Source organism: Terrapene carolina, unplaced genomic scaffold, assembly GCF_002925995.2.
Source record: "Terrapene carolina triunguis isolate 2854851 unplaced genomic scaffold, T_m_triunguis-2.0 Scaffold165, whole genome shotgun sequence".
Classification (NCBI taxonomy): Eukaryota; Metazoa; Chordata; order Testudines; family Emydidae; genus Terrapene; species Terrapene triunguis.
Window position 1 is genome coordinate 1,559,700 of NW_020664516.1, and position 17,006 is coordinate 1,576,705.

The 17,006-nt window shown below is 54.7% G+C and overlaps 1 protein-coding gene across 3 annotated transcripts in view; it reads left to right on the forward strand.

Moving 5' to 3' along the window:
• LOC112116649 (CMP-N-acetylneuraminate-beta-galactosamide-alpha-2,3-sialyltransferase 2) overlaps window positions 1-11,266 on the forward strand; it is an 86,692-nt gene extending 75,426 nt beyond the window's left edge. For all 3 annotated transcript variants that reach the window (XM_026653812.2, XM_026653811.1, XM_024214276.2), the window contains exons 3-7: window positions 921-1,114; window positions 7,056-7,235; window positions 8,633-8,678; window positions 9,310-9,429; window positions 10,466-11,266. In XM_026653812.2, the coding sequence (XP_026509597.1) occupies window positions 921-1,114; window positions 7,056-7,235; window positions 8,633-8,678; window positions 9,310-9,429; window positions 10,466-10,639 (714 nt within the window). In that variant the 3' untranslated portion in view covers window positions 10,640-11,266. The remainder of the gene's footprint in view (window positions 1-920; window positions 1,115-7,055; window positions 7,236-8,632; window positions 8,679-9,309; window positions 9,430-10,465) is intronic.
• Window positions 11,267-17,006: the final 5,740 nt, after the last annotated feature.

The following is a 17,006-nucleotide window of genomic DNA, read 5'->3' on the forward strand; positions in this document are numbered from 1 at the left end:
TGATCGCGATCTGCGGCAACTCTACCGCCGTCGCTTCATTCTTCGGCGGCAATTCGGCGGCAGGTCCTTCACTCCGAGAGGGAGTGAGGGACCCATCGCCGAATTGCCGCTGAAGAGCCGGACATGCCTCCTCTCTCCGTTGGCCGCCCCAAGCACCTGCTTGCCGAGCTGGTGCCTGGAGCCGGCCTTGGCTGCAGGGGTGGCGCCTGTGGACAGGGCAGCGTGCAGAGCCGCCTGGCCGTGCCTCTGTGTAGGAGCCAGAGAAGGGACATGCCGCTGCTTTCAGGAGTCACTTGAGGTAAGCGCTGCCTGGAGCCTGCACCCCTGAGCCTCCCCCCGCAGCCCAACCCTCTGCCCCAGCCCTGATCCCCCTCCCGCCCTCTGAACCCCTTGATTCCAGCCCGGAGCCCCCTCCTGCACCCCAAACCTCTCGGCTCCAGCCCCAGTCCAGAGCCCCCTCCCGCACCCTGAACTCCTCATTTCTGGCCCCAGCCTGGAGCCCGCACCCCCAACCAGAGCCTGCACCCCAACCCCAATTCCGTGAGCGTTCATGGCCCACCAGACAATTTCTATTCCTAGATGTGGCCCTCGGGCCAAAAAGTTTGCCCACCCCTGCTCTAACATCTTGCCCCTTCCTTTCTCCTCCGATTTCCCCCACCACCACTGTGGGGCTCTGCTCCTGTCCCAGGAGCACTGTTCATGCTGCTCCCATGCCCACAGGAGCTCGCTGGTAAGGCTGGCACCATCTCCTCCTTTGCCCGGTGCCCCAGGAGCGGCTGCCAGTTGGAGGCCGATGGGCGCAGTCTGAGCAGTGCCTGGCAGCAGGACTGTCTAGCCCAGGTGGGTGGCTGGAGCTGGGTGCCATGGAGATGGGTGCTATAGAAACCTGACGTCTCACTGGCCCTTGTGTGTCTCTGCAGATGCTGCAGCCCCAGTTCAAGTCCCACAACACTAATGAAGTCCTGGGCAAGCTCTTCCAGATCGTGCCGGGTGAGAACCCCTACGGCTCCCGCGACCCCGGGAAGTGCCGGCGCTGCGCTGTGGTGGGCAACTCGGGCAACCTGCGCGGCTCTGGCTACGGGCGAGAGATCGACGGCCACGACTTCATCATGAGGTGGGTGGCCGGCGCCGCTGGGGAGGGGGTGCGGCTGGCTCCCGTGGGGCGGCGAGCTGCGGACGGAGGCACAATCTGAGCGCTGGGCCGGCTTTCGCGTTGGATCATGTCTGAGCAAAGTAGGTGGAAGCGCTTTGTCCGCATGTGCTGCTCTTGTCTGCATTTCAGAGCAGCTTCCCGCCCTCCCCCCCTCCCCCCCCTCCCCAAGTCCTCAGAGGGCACCTTCTCTCTCGGGCCTGGCTCTGTGCGGGCTGAGTCCTCTGCCTCTACCGCCCTCCCCAGGCCGGGACTTCTCGTTTCATTAACTCCAGTCTCGGGAAGTGGCTGCTGGGCAGGGGAAGAGCTGCGTGTGTCGGGAGCTGTCGTGTCCCTGGGGAGCGGCTGTCTCTGGGACGAACGCAGGACAGCCAGGCTGGGACCTGCCCTGGAAAGCAGGGAGTGGGGTGTGCAGAGAGGCGGCTGCAGTGTTTAGCACGTGCCGTGTCAGGTCGCAGCCTCCCTGGGTATGTCTACACTGCACATTGAGCCCGGGCTGTGACTCAGGTTTGAGCCCACACCCCCTTCCATCCACACACGAATCACAGGCCATAGGAGCGTGCCAGGAGGTGAGTCAGAGCCCGAGTCCTGCTGTGATTTGGTCCAAGCCCTGTTCTGTAGCGTGGCTGCAGGCCCGAGCCAGAGGTCTCAGCATGACGGTGAGAGCCGCGTCCAGCAGCTGTCAGCCCAGGTTCACAACCTGGGAAACGCCAGCTCCACAAGCCCAGGTGTGGGGCCAGGGCTGAGTCCTTAGCCCAGCAGCTCCAAGGGAAGGCGGCTGCTCCCCGCTCCCCATCCTCGCTCTCAGCCCGACTGGGAGGCTCAAGCCAAGGACTCAGGCCCTGGTTAGTAAATGGCGGTGGTGGGAGGAACAATCTTTCTCCATTCTTTTAAAGACCTTTCTGTTTCCGATCATTGAAACAGTGGAACGATAAAATCTCTGTGTACCCAGCTTCCCCATGGCCTCCCCCAATGGGGTGGGGTGGGAAGGCAGGTTTCCCAGCATGCTTTGGTGGCACAGTGCAGGCGCAGGGAGGAAAGAGTCGGCTACTTGCAATGTTCAGGATCACCAGTAGAGACGCGTCCAGGGTTCGAGACCCCACGACAAGCTGAGCTGACTGCCGAAATCGCTGGCGGAAATCCCCTGGCCAGGGCGGTGCAGGAGGCCGCTGGCTGATCTGGCACTGGCTCATCCACCTTCATGGTGAGGTCTCCCACCTCCTTCCTTCTTGATTCCCCGCTGCGATGCCCATCTCTGCACTAGAGGGACCAGGGATCCCTCACTTGCTGTGTGTGGCAGCACTGGTGGGGGCTGCGGGATAGACAGTGGTTGGGTGTTTTGGCCTCCAGGATGTTTAGCCCTGCTGGGAGGACCTTCCTTCCATCCGACCTTCGCTTTCCAGCCCAGCTGCCTCCTGATCCACGCTCTTTGCTCCAAAAATCAGAACGGCCGGGTGCGATTGCCCACACAGGCCCAAGAGCCCTTTGACTCTCTGGGGGACAGGGGTTCAGATCTTCTGAATCACCTGGGGAGCACAAGTCCTGGTGGAGCTGGTGTTCCTAAGTCAGTTGGACCCTTTTGAAGACCCCACTGCTGCGCACCCCCTCTGCATGCTGTTTTCCCCTCTCGGGAAGCCGAAGGCCTCTTACCAAGAGCTTTGGTGGAATGGTCCAGGTGGATCAGCCATTCGCTGTCCGTTTTCATCAGTGTCCTTGTGCTGGTCACTAGATGACCCTGAGCAGTAGCTAGAACACCTGGCTGTTCCCCTGCCCTTGTCAGACACCTCGACACCCTCCTCCCTTCCCCGCGCCCTTTCCCCAACCCCTTCCCTGGCCAGGCCTGGCTCCGCATCACGGCGTAGCTAGGGCCGCATCACTGGCCCTGTCATAGACTCTCCTCCCCGCTTCCCTTCGCAGCTAGCAGGAGGAACGCCCGCTTGTCGTAAGCTGGCGAGCGGTTCATCTGGATGCAGCCCAGTTGTCTTTGCTGTCTTACCGCTGTGATCGCTCCTGCTGGCTTTGTCCTCTGCCCGCTGGAGCTCACCCTCCGACACAGGAGTCCATAAATCCAGGCCCTGTGGCTGCTGGCACGCAGCGGGTTGTGTTTGTGCAGAGGCTGGATTCTGGGGGCCCTGGGACTGCACTGGATCAGGGAGGGTATATTTGGGCCGAGGTCTCCTATATGCAGGGGGGAGGCCCTTGGGGACCGGCTTCCCACGTGGAGTTGCTGCTCTGCCAGGGAAGTGGGGGGCAGGAGAAGATGTTGCCCTGACTCTGAGTGGGGCTGGGAACGTTCAGCTGCAGGGAGAGGTCCCTGTCTAAGTTAATGCTGACCCAGGGTTCTCAAAAACACTGGAGCTTCGCAGCCATGGGGAATTATGGCTCCAAAAGTATCCGAACCCAGGTGAGGGCTTTGAGACCAATCCGGGCTCCTTGGATGACATGGGAGGCCACCCCTGTGCCTCCAGGCTCCTCTGCAGCAAGCGTCGGGTGCTAGGCACTGAGATTGTGCAGTGTAATTTTCTGGGAATAACTTCTGAAGTAGGGCTGTGATCAGGAATGTGCCTCTCCCCAAAATGCCAGCCCAGTCTTGCAGCGGAGAGTCGGCCTGGATAACTGGTCCCATCGATCTTCCTCCGTGGAGAGGCTTACCCAGCCTCATTGACCAGAATCAGCCCTCGCTGTGTGCATTGCTCTACCCGACTCTTAGGCAGGATGTTGCCAGCCCAGCATCCTCTGTCCTGTGGCAGCTGCCTCTGAGTGGCGCTGCACCGCACGTGTAAAGGTTCGTGAAGCCCCCAGGAACCTTTGGGAGGGAAGAAATGCCTGGCTGCTGTTTACTCTCCCTCTGACTTGCAGACGCTGTTCGCTCACCTAAGCCAGAACAAAACTCGCTCGAACTGCCAGCTCAGCTTGGTGTCTGAAAATCAAGCTGTTCTTCCTGCCCCCTACGTAGGGTCCTACCAAATTCCCAGCCATGGAAAACGCATTGCAGACCATGAAATCTGCTCTCCCCCTGGGAAATCGGGTCTCTTGTTGCTTTTATCCGATACTATACAGATTTCACGGGGGAGACCAGCCTTTCTCAAATTGGGGGTCCTGAGCCAAAAGGCAGTTGCAGGGGGGTTGCAAGGTTATTTTAGGGGTGTGTGGTATTGCCACCCTTACTTCTGCGCTGCCTTCAGAGCTGGGCGGCCGCAGAGCGGCGGCTGTTGGGTGCTGCATTCGGAGCTGGCGCCAGGCTAACAGCTGCTGCTCTGTGGCTGCCCAGCTCTGAAGGCAGTACCCCCCCCCCAACAATAACCTTGTGATCCCCCCACAACTCCTTTTTGGGTCAGGACTCCTACAGTTACAACCCCGTGACACTTTAGATTTTACATAGCTGAAATCATGAAATTTATGATTTTTAAAAAAAATCCTAGAGCCGTGAAATTGACAGAAGTGGCCCGTGAATTTGGTAGGGCCCTACCCATACGTAGCTAGCCGAGAGCGGGGCTGGAGCCGGAATGCAGCAGCTGCTGCAGGAGGCAGGAATTGTTCCAGCTCCACCTTCGCTGCAGTCTCACTGCCCCAGCGGAATAGTATCGATCCTTCCGTTAGGATGTTGCTCCAGAAACCAGCTCCTGACGCTGACAAACTCCTCTATTGCTGCCCTGTCTCTAATCGCCCAGCCTCAGGGAAGCTCACGGAGAATGTTCTCCAGGCCAGCCTGTGTGTCCCCCGCAATGGCTCGATCAGGGGTCCATGCTAACTCCTGTCACCGTGCCAGCAGCCTCTGGGACTGTTTGTTTGGGGGGCAGTGGTTACTGGCCTGTGGATCGCAATCAGAACTGTCCATAGCTGTTCATTATCTGAGCACTGCCCCGTCCTGGGCACAAAATGAGCCAGGCGTGCTGCACGGAAAGTGGTCGTGTCATTAAAGCCTGCATCGCCAGGCAGCAGCACCAAGGGCTAACGGGAGGCTGCACAGGCACCTGTAATTGGGGCGTTTCCTGTCTTTTGTGTGTGTATGTGTAATAGAACATATATGGGGTTAGTCACGTTCCATCTATCTGTGAACTGGGGACAGTTGCACCCTGGAAAGGATGCTCACTACTGAGGCCGCAAGCCAGGCCAGAAACGCGTGCAGCCTGGGCTTCTCCTGAAACCGGCTCCTTGTCCAATTCCTGCTTCACTGCTGCCACGTAGTGGTGAAATGCAGCTTGCACTTTGGGTGATGTGGTACAGTGCAGCAAGGAGCTCTGGATGGTGGAAGAGAGCAAAATCACAAGAGAAACGTGACGTCATGACTGCTGATGGGAAGAGCCATTGAGTTCCTATATTAATAGCGTTCACAGCCAGAAGGGACCATTAGATCAGCTAGATCACAGGCCATTACGTTGCACTCAGATAGCCCTGTATGAAACCCCATAACTTGACTTTGATGAGATCTTCCTGAAAGGAATTCAGCCTTGATCTGAAGGCATCAAGAGATGGAGAACCCACTGCTACCAGCTAGTCACCCCGACTGGGAACAATTTGTGCCTAATTTCTGTCTGGCTTCAGCTTCCAGCCAGTGGTTCTCGTTCAGTCTTTCTCCTCTTGATTAAAGACCCTGTTAGTACCAGGGATGTTCTCTCGGTGAAGGTACCTGCACGCTAATCTAGTCACCTTGCAATCGGCCTTTTGACGAGCTGAACAGACAGAGCTCTAACTCTCTCGCTCTACGGTGTCTTCTCCAGCTCTTTTTCTGCATCCTCTGCCATTTTTCAACATCCTTTTTAAAACGTGGACCCCAGAACTGGACGCACGATTCCAGTATCAGTCCTATCAATGCCATGTTCAGAGGTAAAATCACCGCCTTGCTCCGACCCACTACTTCCCTGCTTGTACATCCAAGGATCGTGCGAGCCTTCTTGGCCACAGCATCACACGAGAGCTCATGTGGCCCCTAAATCTTTTTCAGTCACTGCTTTCTAGGGCACAGTCTCCCATCTGGCTTCCTTGCAGTCCTGGCCCTCGGTGTATAACTTTGCATTTGGGTGTATTTACCACATTTTGTTTGACTGGGGCCATCTTCCCAAGGAGTTCAGATTGCTCTTTAGGCCTGCCCTGCCCTGCCCTCATTTAGAACTCAGCCAGTCTTTGTGGGGGATTTTAAATTCCCAGGGTCACTTCCCCTGGCCCGTAGAGCTAGTCTGCACTGGGGAATACTGGGAGTTGGGAAACGCGTTCCCTGGGGCTGGGTCTCTTGCTCATTCCACTGAAGCATCTAGCACAGGCTGCTCTCCACTGGGATGGATCCCTGGCCTGGTCCGGTCTGGCAGGGCCTGTTCCTAGAACTTGCTGAGGTTGGGGCCCCACTGGGCCAGGTGCTGTACAAACACCGACCGTGAGCTAGTCCCTGCCCCCAAGTGGAAATCCATGGCTTTAAAAAGCAGCGTTCCCGTGCGGCGTTGGGTGCATGTTTGCTGGACTGCAGTCCTGCTTCTGTCTGTCCCACTGCCACTGTTACAGCTACAGCTAAGGGCTGGCTGCTCAGCTCCCCAAACTCCCGGGGATGTTCAAAGGCTGCTGTGGGTGTTTGGCGTGGCTGCAGCTCGGGCCCTGGCTGTGCGCCTGAGCGGCGCAGGTGGAGGTGTGCTGGCTCGGGACGGTGCAGTTCTGAACCCTGCAGGACCATAGCTGGGATGTCTTTAAAGAGAAGAGGAGACAGCCTCAAATAAATGCAGAGCCCTCGATGAATGCAGCGCGGCGGCTGGAGACTGACCAGCGGGGGAGGGAATGGAAAGGGTTCCTTGCATTGATTACGAAGCACATACGCAGTGTACCTAGCTGAAGCAGGATTGCTGCCCTGTGTGTCTAACCAAGCCAATTGTTCTGTGCAAATGACCTGACGGTCACGAGATGGTTCCTCTCTCTGCAGAATGAACCAGGCCCCCACAGTGGGGTTTGAAGCCGACGTCGGGGGCAGGACCACCCATCACTTCATGTACCCAGAGAGTGCCAAGAACCTGCCTGCCAACGTCAGCTTCGTGCTGGTGCCCTTCAAAGCCCTGGACCTGCTGTGGATCACGAGTGCCCTGTCGACCGGGCAGATCAGATTGTGAGTAGCTGGCGAGGCTGCGGGAAGAAACACTCCTCCTGCCTGGCCTTTGGCCGGCGAGCTCGGCGATGCTGTGTGCCAGCCCCTCTGGCGCCACGCGGGGGACACAGAGCCTGTCCCCATTGGCTGCTGGCTCCCAGTGCGGGGCCGGGAATGAACAGAAGCCACCATCTTCTGATGGCTTCTGCTCAGAGTCCGATCCTGCACCACTGAAAGCCAGTAGTGAATGTTGCCATTGGCTCCTTGGGCAAAGGATCAGGCCCTAAATAAGCATCTTGTCCAGCTCTCTGTGGTATTCAGAAGTGCCCAGGGCACTCCCCGAGTGGCAGCCCCTTGAGGTGGAGGAGGAGACTTGCTAGTAGGACGTAGTGCTGGGGAAGCTGGCCAGGCCCTGCTCCGTGTTCGGAACGGGGGACTTAGATCCGCGGGGCTAGTAGCGTTCGCCAGAGCTAAACTGTCTTGGAAGGCAGGAGGGCGGAGTGGGTGAGAGCCGGTGGCTTGACTGGGAGCCAGACTGGCGTGGAGAGAATTACAGCATCTGCCTACTTAATTTGGGGCACCAGGCCACTGGGCAGTGGAAATGTACGGTCCCTAAGCCAGCACCCTTTAATGCCTACTGTGCGAAGGGGGCCCTGGAGAGACTCTGAGCAGCTCTTCTTCCACTCATGGGCTTGTCTCTCCCCGTTAAGCTTGTTTAATGCTGAGCAGAGCATGCGCCTGTGAGTGTTGCAGTAACACCCGCCTGCCACCCCCTGCAGATGCCCGCACGGGCTGGTAACTCGCCCTCGCTGCTCTACTCACAGAGTGAATTGGCGCCATTCCTAATGAGGGAGGGAGGGAAGGAAGGGATCACTTGCAGAGGGCCCCCCCACTTCTGCCCTCCAGGGGAAAGGTGTGGTACTGCCTGAGGTACCTAAGTATTCGGAAGGGCACCTCCTTCTAACGCTATCCCATAATACTAGAATGAGAAGCCATTGCCAAGGTGACTGGAAGGTAAATGCAGGGAAAATAAAAGGAAATGGGGGGGGGGGGGGATGCGTAATCTCTCTGGGCCTCTGTTTCCCCATCTGTAAAGGGGGGGTCTGTCTGTCTCCCCCCAGCGGGACCCAGCTGCTGGGCAGGGAGGGAGGAGTGCATTGGCAGTTCCCCCTCACCACCCGGCAGAAGGGGACCTTGGCAGGCCTGGATCCCTGTTTCAAAGGCCCCGATTCAGGATGGTACTTAAGCTGAGCATTGCTCCTGATGCCAGTGGGACCAGGCTGCAGGACCCTCCTGAATCGGGCCACAAGTGACTGACCTTTCCCGTTAATTGTGCCCTGCTGTGTGTACCCTCTCATGGTAACGCCTTGTGGAGTGCTGTGTGGCCTTGGAGATAACCTGCCTCTCTGCTATTCCAGCACGTATGCGCCTGTGAAGCCCTTCCTTCGCGTGGACAAGGAGAAGGTAAGGCTGGCTCCAGGCTCCCTTTCCTAGGCCAGCCCTGACTGTAGGGGGGCTACAGAACACCCTGCTCAGCATCCGCTGGCTAGAGAAACCCCCACTCCTGGTCCCCTCTGGAGCGTTTCCCTTAACTCTGCCTTGGCTCTTCAGCACTGAGAACGTGGGCTGGCTGGAAAATGAATGTCTTTGTCCAACAGCTTCATCCCTAGCAGACAAGGCTGCGTGGGCTCTGGGGTAGCTAGAAGCCAGTGAACGTTGCTGTATCTTCCCGCCGACGGGTACCGTGAACTTCTCAGACTCTTCACTTCTTGTGGTTCGGGGGTTGCCTTCTTCCAAAGGTTGCACCATGTTCTGCTGGTCCCACAGCTGATCTTGCATTCAGTTGTGTCCCCATGAGAGGGGTGGCCTGGAGCTGGTCAGTACTGGGAGAGTGCACCAGATTCCTGCACAACCAAGCAATGGGGGACTGACTTTGCAATGCCCAAATTAGAAGAATGTTTCTGACCATTAGAGGAGGGAGGTTCTAGACCGGCCTACGCTCCTGAGCTACTTGTGCGTGTGCTTCTCCCCTCCCTGTGTTTAGTTTTGGGGAGCATTTACACAGCCTGACCTCTGGACCTCGGCTTTCTTCCAGGTGCAGATCTACAACCCAGCCTTCTTCAAATACATTCACGACAGGTGGACCGAGCACCACGGGCGATACCCCTCCACGGGGATGCTAGTGCTGTTCTTCGCGCTTCACGTTTGTGATGAGGTGGGTTCAGGAATGGTTGGTAAGGCCGCCGGGGCAGAGCTAGAGATCTGGGGTTCCATGGGACGTGCGCTCCCCTGCACTCGCCTCCTCACCACGCTGGCCCAGTAACACTCAGTCCTAGCCAGCTTCGTGCAGCTGGTACCATGCCTAGCGTTCCTGCACGGGAGCACAGCATTGCCGAAGTCTGCCCACGGCTGCCAATGGCGACTGTCTCCTAGATAGCAGTTTGCTGCTACTGTCTATCCATCTCGTGCTGAAATGGCCTGAAAAAGCCAATCCAAGTCCTTGCAGGCTTCCTTACTCTGGGAAAAGCGTCGGCTCCCTCTGGGAGTGGTGGTGATTTGCCAGGAGTGGTGGCAGGGCATCCTAGGCTGGGCTGGGCTAAGGGTTCTGCTTTGTGCTTTGGACTCGGGTAGCTTCTTCCCGGGGTTTATTTGAAGCCCACTGTGCCGCTTGGTACCTTTCCCCAGCCGTCCCTTAGAATCTCTTCGTTCAGGCAAAATACAGCCAAAAACGGTCGTCTTTCCGAGATCCCACGTCAGATGGGACCATTGTGATCATCCAGTCCGACCTCCTGCATGACCCAGGCCAGAGACCTTCCCTCCCCTCCCCCCCAGTGTTACGTAACGCGCTGGTGCCCATAAACTGTGACCCAATCTTAATTCCAGCCCACTCCTCACCAAACTAGAGCATGAGGCCGTGCTCTTGACCTGCCTAGCACGTCCGGGGTTGTGGGATCAACTTCTGTCTGTCCGATGGACTGCACCTATCTCAGTATGACAACTCCTAATGCCTGGGCTCCAGATTGGTGCGCAGCAAGGGTTCCCTGAGCAGACTGCTGTAATGTACCATGTTACACCGGAGTGCAGGATTTCCCAGGCTGGAGCCTTGGCTAATGCCTGATGTGTCAGAGGCAGGCAGAAAAACCCACAATGCACCTTCCTGCCCTGTGCTGTTTCCTGCCCAGAAGCAGCATCTCCGCCTGCCAAGCTCCGATGCGCTTGATGTAATTGCTGTTCCCCCTCTCTGGCTGCAGGTGAATGTCTTTGGATTCGGGGCAGACAGCCGGGGCAACTGGCACCATTACTGGGAGAACAATCGCTATGCAGGGGAGTTCCGGAAGACCGGGGTGCACGATGCGGACTTTGAGGCGCACATAATTGACATGCTGGCGAAAACCAGCAAGATCCAAGTTTACCGCGGCAACTGACGCTCTGGGCTCTGTCCTCTAGCTTTCATTTCAGAATCAGGTTTCAAGAGACGGATAGCTGTCGCTGGCCTCGCTGTGACAGATCCCCGACCAATCACAATGAGCTACAGGGTTCGGTCTGTGACCCCACCTGACCAGTGGCCAAGTGGGGGTACTTGGTTCTGCCGGCCAATCATGTTTAGAGAGAAAAGGAAACTTCTTTTTGTTTAAAAGTTTCGGATGAAAAGGATTTACAAGGAAAACCGGCCCCTGGTTATGTTGGAGGCTTCCAGCCCGGTTCTCCTCATGGTCAAACCAAATGCTGCTCTTTTTTTAAAACCAATCATAACTTCAGAACAAAGCCCAACCAATCGTGGCCACAGGCCGAAGGCAAAGCTGCATGTTTCGACCAATCTCCAGGTGGAATGACACTAGCCTGTGAGCTTCAGCCCTGGCTGACCCTCTGGAGTGGGGTGGTCTTCACACGAGCCGCCTCATTCTGAGCCCAGCCGGAACAAGCTTGGAAACACCTGGGTGAACGTCTCCTTTTTTAACATTCTTGGAGCCCAGCAATCGCTCTCCCAGAGGAGGCTCCAGTGTCTCTTTATTTTGTACAATCTGGTTCAAAATGCTGACCAGACAATCAGTTCCTTTCGGGTGTGGGCACAATCGGTGACTGGGAAAGTTCCAGCTTGGCAAAGGGAGGGGATGGGGGAGTAGAGGAAGGGGTGTGGGGCGGTTCTTGGCTTTTTGACAGCCAGCTGGGTCCAAACCATTAGGAATGGAGCCTGCTGAGAAGAGTTCTTGCTGAGCAGAGGATTTTAAAGCCATTGGAAACATCAAAAGGGAGAAGCAGCATCTGGGTGCTTCTCATGTAGGGTCTTGGCAGACTGGAAGCTTCTGAGACTGACCAGTGGTTAACGCTGGTTGGGAGCTAGTCTCAATAAGTGGGAGGAACGGAGAGGAGGGGGAACCTCCATTTAAAGCCTGGTGTCTGCCTTTTTACTCCCGTGAGAAGGGGCAGTGTCTTGCTCTAGGACTGACTGATAGGACCGAATGAAGAGAAGCCATGGCAAAGGCAGCTAAGAAATCTGCAGAACCTGTGGCTTAGACCCCTTCCCCATCTCCATCCCAATCCCACCTGGGTTTGGAGAGGGAAGGGGGAATTCTCTAGTCTAGAACCACAACCTACCTCCCCACCCCAGTCCCTCCCCCGCAAATGTTGCCTCCATTATCTCTTCCACCAGGCGTGTTCTTGCAACAAGCTGTCCTTGTAAGAGTCTTGGCTTCTTGCAAAGGCAACTTCTGATGGGAAGTGGTGGCCCACGGCTGGGTAAGGTCCTGCTTTTCCAGGTTCATTGTAAATTTCCCCGCTCATCCTCGCCTCGGAATTGAGCTGTGGTAGCAACTAGCCATTTAGCTGGAAGTTGCCAGGCTTTGGTGAAGGGATTGTCCTAGCCGTTAGACAGCTGATCTCATTGCTGATGTTATGGGCAGAGACTCTCCTCTCTCTAGATGGCTGCTTCTCAGCAGTCCAGATGCTAATTTGCCCCTGCAAAGAGACAGCTGGGGCAGCTAGTGAGAGTTGGCCGGTGGGCATCAAAGGAAGACTTGAAAGGAGAGAGGTGGGGAGCAGGGAGGATGGATTTGTAGAGAACTTGCCAGGAAGGCACCCGTTGAAAGCTCTCTGAATCAAGGTAGGGGACCGTCCTTGATGGAGATCCCAACAGTGTTTGGCCTCGGGGTGCTTCTGCACACTAGATAAAGAAAAAAATGGATTTCCTTTCTGCTACTAGATGAAAGAGCAAATTGTAGAACACTTAGAACTTGGGTGAATGAAGTGTGTTTAAAAATGAAAAACTAAATCTAGACGGCCCAAATCCTGAAGCGCTTGCCCAGTTTTTAATCATGAAGGACCTCTAGGATTTGACTCCTCCATGGACTAATTGCCTTTGGGCGGGAGGCTGAGTTAAGGGTAACGGGAAGGGCTTCTCTGAAATCTTATAACCACTGGAAGGAGTATCTCATTTCTGCTGACTTTCACAGGCTCCCTTTTGCAAGCCGAGACCTCTCTGCCACCCTTAACTCTTCTCACCCAATAGGGATGTCCTGCCCTTCCTGTGCATTCATTTTAGCTTGGCTTGGACCATGCCACTGGACTGGAACCCAACCTAAGCCAGTCCCTGCTTTGCACTGGGAACTGTCATCTCCTCTGCCTTTGTGGGGTTTACACAGTCAAGTGCGAGCTCCTGGCCTAGTGGTAGGATGCAAAGAGAGTGAAATAACCTCATCCAACTACAGAGGTTTGTTTGGGGGGATTGGTCCAAACTGGGGTGTGTTCCATTAGGGGGCAAAGCCTGCAGCTATGAAATGCTCTCAGAGGTATTCGTGAAATCGAAGGAGAACGGCTTCTTATTTCTTGCTTGGTTGGGTTTTTCAGGTAGGTATTTGATAGACTAAATAAAATGCAATCATGCCAAACAGTATTGAATGGAATAATTTCTTCCAGTTTGTATCCTCGTTGGATTGTGTGGTATTGGGAGACACAGGGCCCAGAGCGGCCAGGTCTCCTTTTTGCAATAGTTATTTAAAGAAATTAGGATGGGGAAAGGGGGTTCTTTTTGTATCTGTGACTTTTCTGTATGGCAATCTCTCCCGTTTTGAGGTTTCTTCTGCAGTTGTGAAATGTACGTCCTTGGGCCTATTACAGCAGCCAAACGGATGGCTCTTGTTTTCAGTCTACAGGGCTCTAAAGAAGTGAGGTGGGTGAAGGTCTGAGGCTGTTTTTTTAAAACGAAAGGTTCTGCTTGTGATGTCATGCGATCACATGACCTGCTTGCCAAGCAGTCATTTTGGCTAATCCAGGACAAAAGAAGTAACTCCATAGTAGTGACCCTCTGAGGCTTGTAATAGTGTATTGGAAACCAAAAGTCAGCAAGTCCTTGCATGCTGGGGAACTTGACAGGCCAGTGAAACCTGTGTTCTTTCTGCACCGCTCTCTTCTTGGGAACCAGGGGAGGGAGAAGTGGTTTAGTGCAAGCCCAGTCTCCGCTATCTTTTTTTTTTTTTAAGAAATAAAAAACAAACCATGAGCAACAGAGTGCCTTGAATCACGTACTGTCTGTCACACTGGACTCCACCCCTGACCCTGCTGTGTCTGGGGTTCACGAACCATGCCAGGATGTCCATGTCCTCTGCTTTTACTGGCAGGCTTGGCTGCTTCCTTCATTGTTTCCCTGCCGCCGTGTTAAAAACCCATCTGAGCGAGGTGCTGGGGTTAGCTGAAAAAGGCCACTCATGGGGAGAGCAGAGAGGCTGCCAGACGCCGCCTTTTCTGGAGCTGCTGCTGCTCCTGGTGCTGGCTGGTGCAACGGGATGGGAGAAGCACCTGGTTAAAAATCCAGTTGCTGTCTTTGGAAGGGCTGGTCTCACTCCTGGCTGGTGGGCAGAGGCGGGACTGGCTTGACAGTCAAGGAGTGACAGGAGCCAGCCTACCAACCATGCGGTCTCGAATCCAAGAGCCAGTCTGGCGGCTTGGTCTCCTGCAAAGCGCACGCTGCCCAGCCGGAGGAGGAGGAGTGATTCCATTTTTCCGTGAGTTCACCCGGCTACAAGGACTTGCTAACACTTCTTTCCTTAGCAGCCTGGCCAACAAACACCTGCATGAGCATGCTGCAACCCACCCCACGGAAATGGGAACGTGGGGTGCGTTGTCTACAAATACCACTGTACTGTACATAGAGGAAACTACACAGAGGCTATGGGCAAGGGGCACTGGTGCCTTCCAGCATGGAGCAGAGACGAGCGGAACCAGCTTGGACTCAGCTGAGACTGCCCCAGTTGATCTCCATCACCATCAAAACAGTTCAGAAATAGCTCTGCACTCAGAGCCAGGGCAGTCCTGACGTGCGGGGAGCTGCAGAGAGCAAGTTTGTCAATTCATGGCTGGTCCAGGATGGTTCAGTCCTGAGGAACTTTGAAAGACAACCCAAGGTCCCAATTCTGCACAGATTCCTTCTGCACATGCTCAGGTTGATGCAGCTGAGTAGCTCCATTCGAGTCAGTGGGGCTATTCACGTGCATCTCGGGTGGACTGGGGCCCCAAATGCTCCCACCAACTGGAGAAATGGAGGGTTCCTCTGTGGTGCACCTATGGGTCCTGTGGTATCCTACTGAATTTACAGTCCTCTTCCACATGCCTTGCACTGCCGGGCTCTCTGTAAAGGTGACTCATGGTCCAGCCCTGTCTTCGCCCACCCTTCCTATAAACCAGTCCGAAGAGCAGCTTGGCAGCCTTCCCCATAGCCTCTGTGTACTTTGCTACTTCTACACACGACTGTCTTAACACTCTTTTTTGTTAATAAAAGGATTAATCTGAAGCGTTCTGTTCCTCTCCATCTGTTGTAAACAGCCTGCACAGCTGTGCCGGCTCTCCCCTGCCCTTTGGTTTCAGTATTATGCGCACTTTTACTGTATCGGAGGGGTTTGTTTTCTTTCATGTGCCACAGTTGGAAAAATGGGATTTATTTTATGTTGTACAAAATAAAATCTGTATCTGTTCCTTCTCCTGGTGTGTGTGTGCCTTAGGCCTCGGGTGTTGTATGGTATTTCATCTGGAGATGAGCAGTAGCTGGAAGTCACTACAGTCTAATGAGGAAAGATGGTCAGATTGGCCAAAGATCTGATTTCACACTAGCCTCCTCTGGTCCATCTGCTGGGTAGGGCCTGAGAACCCCGCCTGCCCATACGCCATGCAAAGCGTTACAGATGTTCATTGCTACCCAGTATAGAGTGTCCCAAGTTCTTGTTGCACTCACCTAAACCATCCTGTCATAACACCGGCTAGGTCGGCCATTCCAATTCTTGTGATGAACGTACGCTACTTCAACAATACAGAGTATGAGGAAATACGTCTAGGGCTCTGTTCTAATCTATTTGGGGACTAGATTCCTTTTGAAATGGTTACTGCACTTTTAATGAATAACATACATTCAACAGTTTTCATTCGATAATCTGGTTTCTTTTTATAAGGCAAAGTGTGCTGGTAAGGTTGTCCATAACACAAACGCTCTTCAGACTGGAAATAACTTTCCATAGGACCCAGGGAATTATTCCTGGCCAAATCCTAATTTCTCTTGCAAAATCCCTTCTGCATTTTCAGGCTTCGTCTGTTCTAGGAAATGTTAGCAAAAAATTCCCCCCAGTTGCTCTCCCAGGTCTAGCTGTACAGAAATTTGATTTCTTTGCATTGGTTGGGGATTGAGCCCTGGCCTCAGGGTGGGAGCTACTAATGCGCTAATACTCATAACAACTGGAGAAACACAGGGACCGTCTGACTCTGCAATTATCCCCATGTCTAAGATCCTTTTGATCTCCTTAAGGGTTTGCTCCTACATTTTCCCAGCTGACCGATGGGCTCTGCTGAGTGCAGGTTGCGATCCCACAGTATCCAGCTATGGACCATTTCATGAGGCAGATCCTGGCCTGCTGGAAAATACCTGCCCGCCCCTTCGCAGCACAGCCAGAACATCTGCTTGTCAGTGGGGGTTAACTCTTCACATCCCTCAGCGCTCCAGGGGGAGGTGTCACCGTGGCATTCAGCTCCCAAGGCAAGGGGCTGTGAGAATCCTGCCCTGCACAGCACGTCACGGTTACAAAGGCTTCTCGGCTGTGATATGTTTTGAACCTGTTTCTATCACAGTCTGAGGTGCAGCCCTGGGGCGGGGCCTTTGTATGCTGAAGGTAAGGTCATGAACCCTTCCTCCCACCTCCATAGTTGGGGTCGGGAAGGAATTTTCCTCCAGGGTAGATTGGCAGAGGCCCTGGAGGTTTCTCGCCTTCCTCCGCAGCATGGGGCAGGGGTCGCAAGCTGGAGGATTCTCTGCGACTTGAAGTCTTTAAATCACGATCTGGAGACTTCAACAGCTGAGATAAGGGAAATTGGGTGGGTCAGCTTCTGTGGCCTGCATCATGCGGGAGGTCAGACTAGATGACCATAATGGTCCCTTCTGACCTTAAAGTCTGAGTCTATGAGAGCTGTCCCATCTTGCCCTGGTGAGAAGCCTGACCAGTGAAAGCTTATTACCTAGTCTGCCCCTGCCTCAATGTGAGAGGACGTGCACCAGCTTTTGTACACGGAGCAGATTTCCCAGGCACCTCAACCAAAACACCCTGTTTAAGGTAAAATATAAAACAGTTTAAGTGATTACAAGTGATAAGCGCCCAGATCAAAGTTGGTTACCTAATAAATAAAGGTAACATTGCAATCTGCGTTTTAGAAACTAGCCAGGATTTAAATCAAGCACTGGCTCACCCGGTTAGATAATACAAGCAGGTCACAGCTCTTCCATACACAGGCTGGCCGTCTCTTCAGCCTGGGACCACCGCC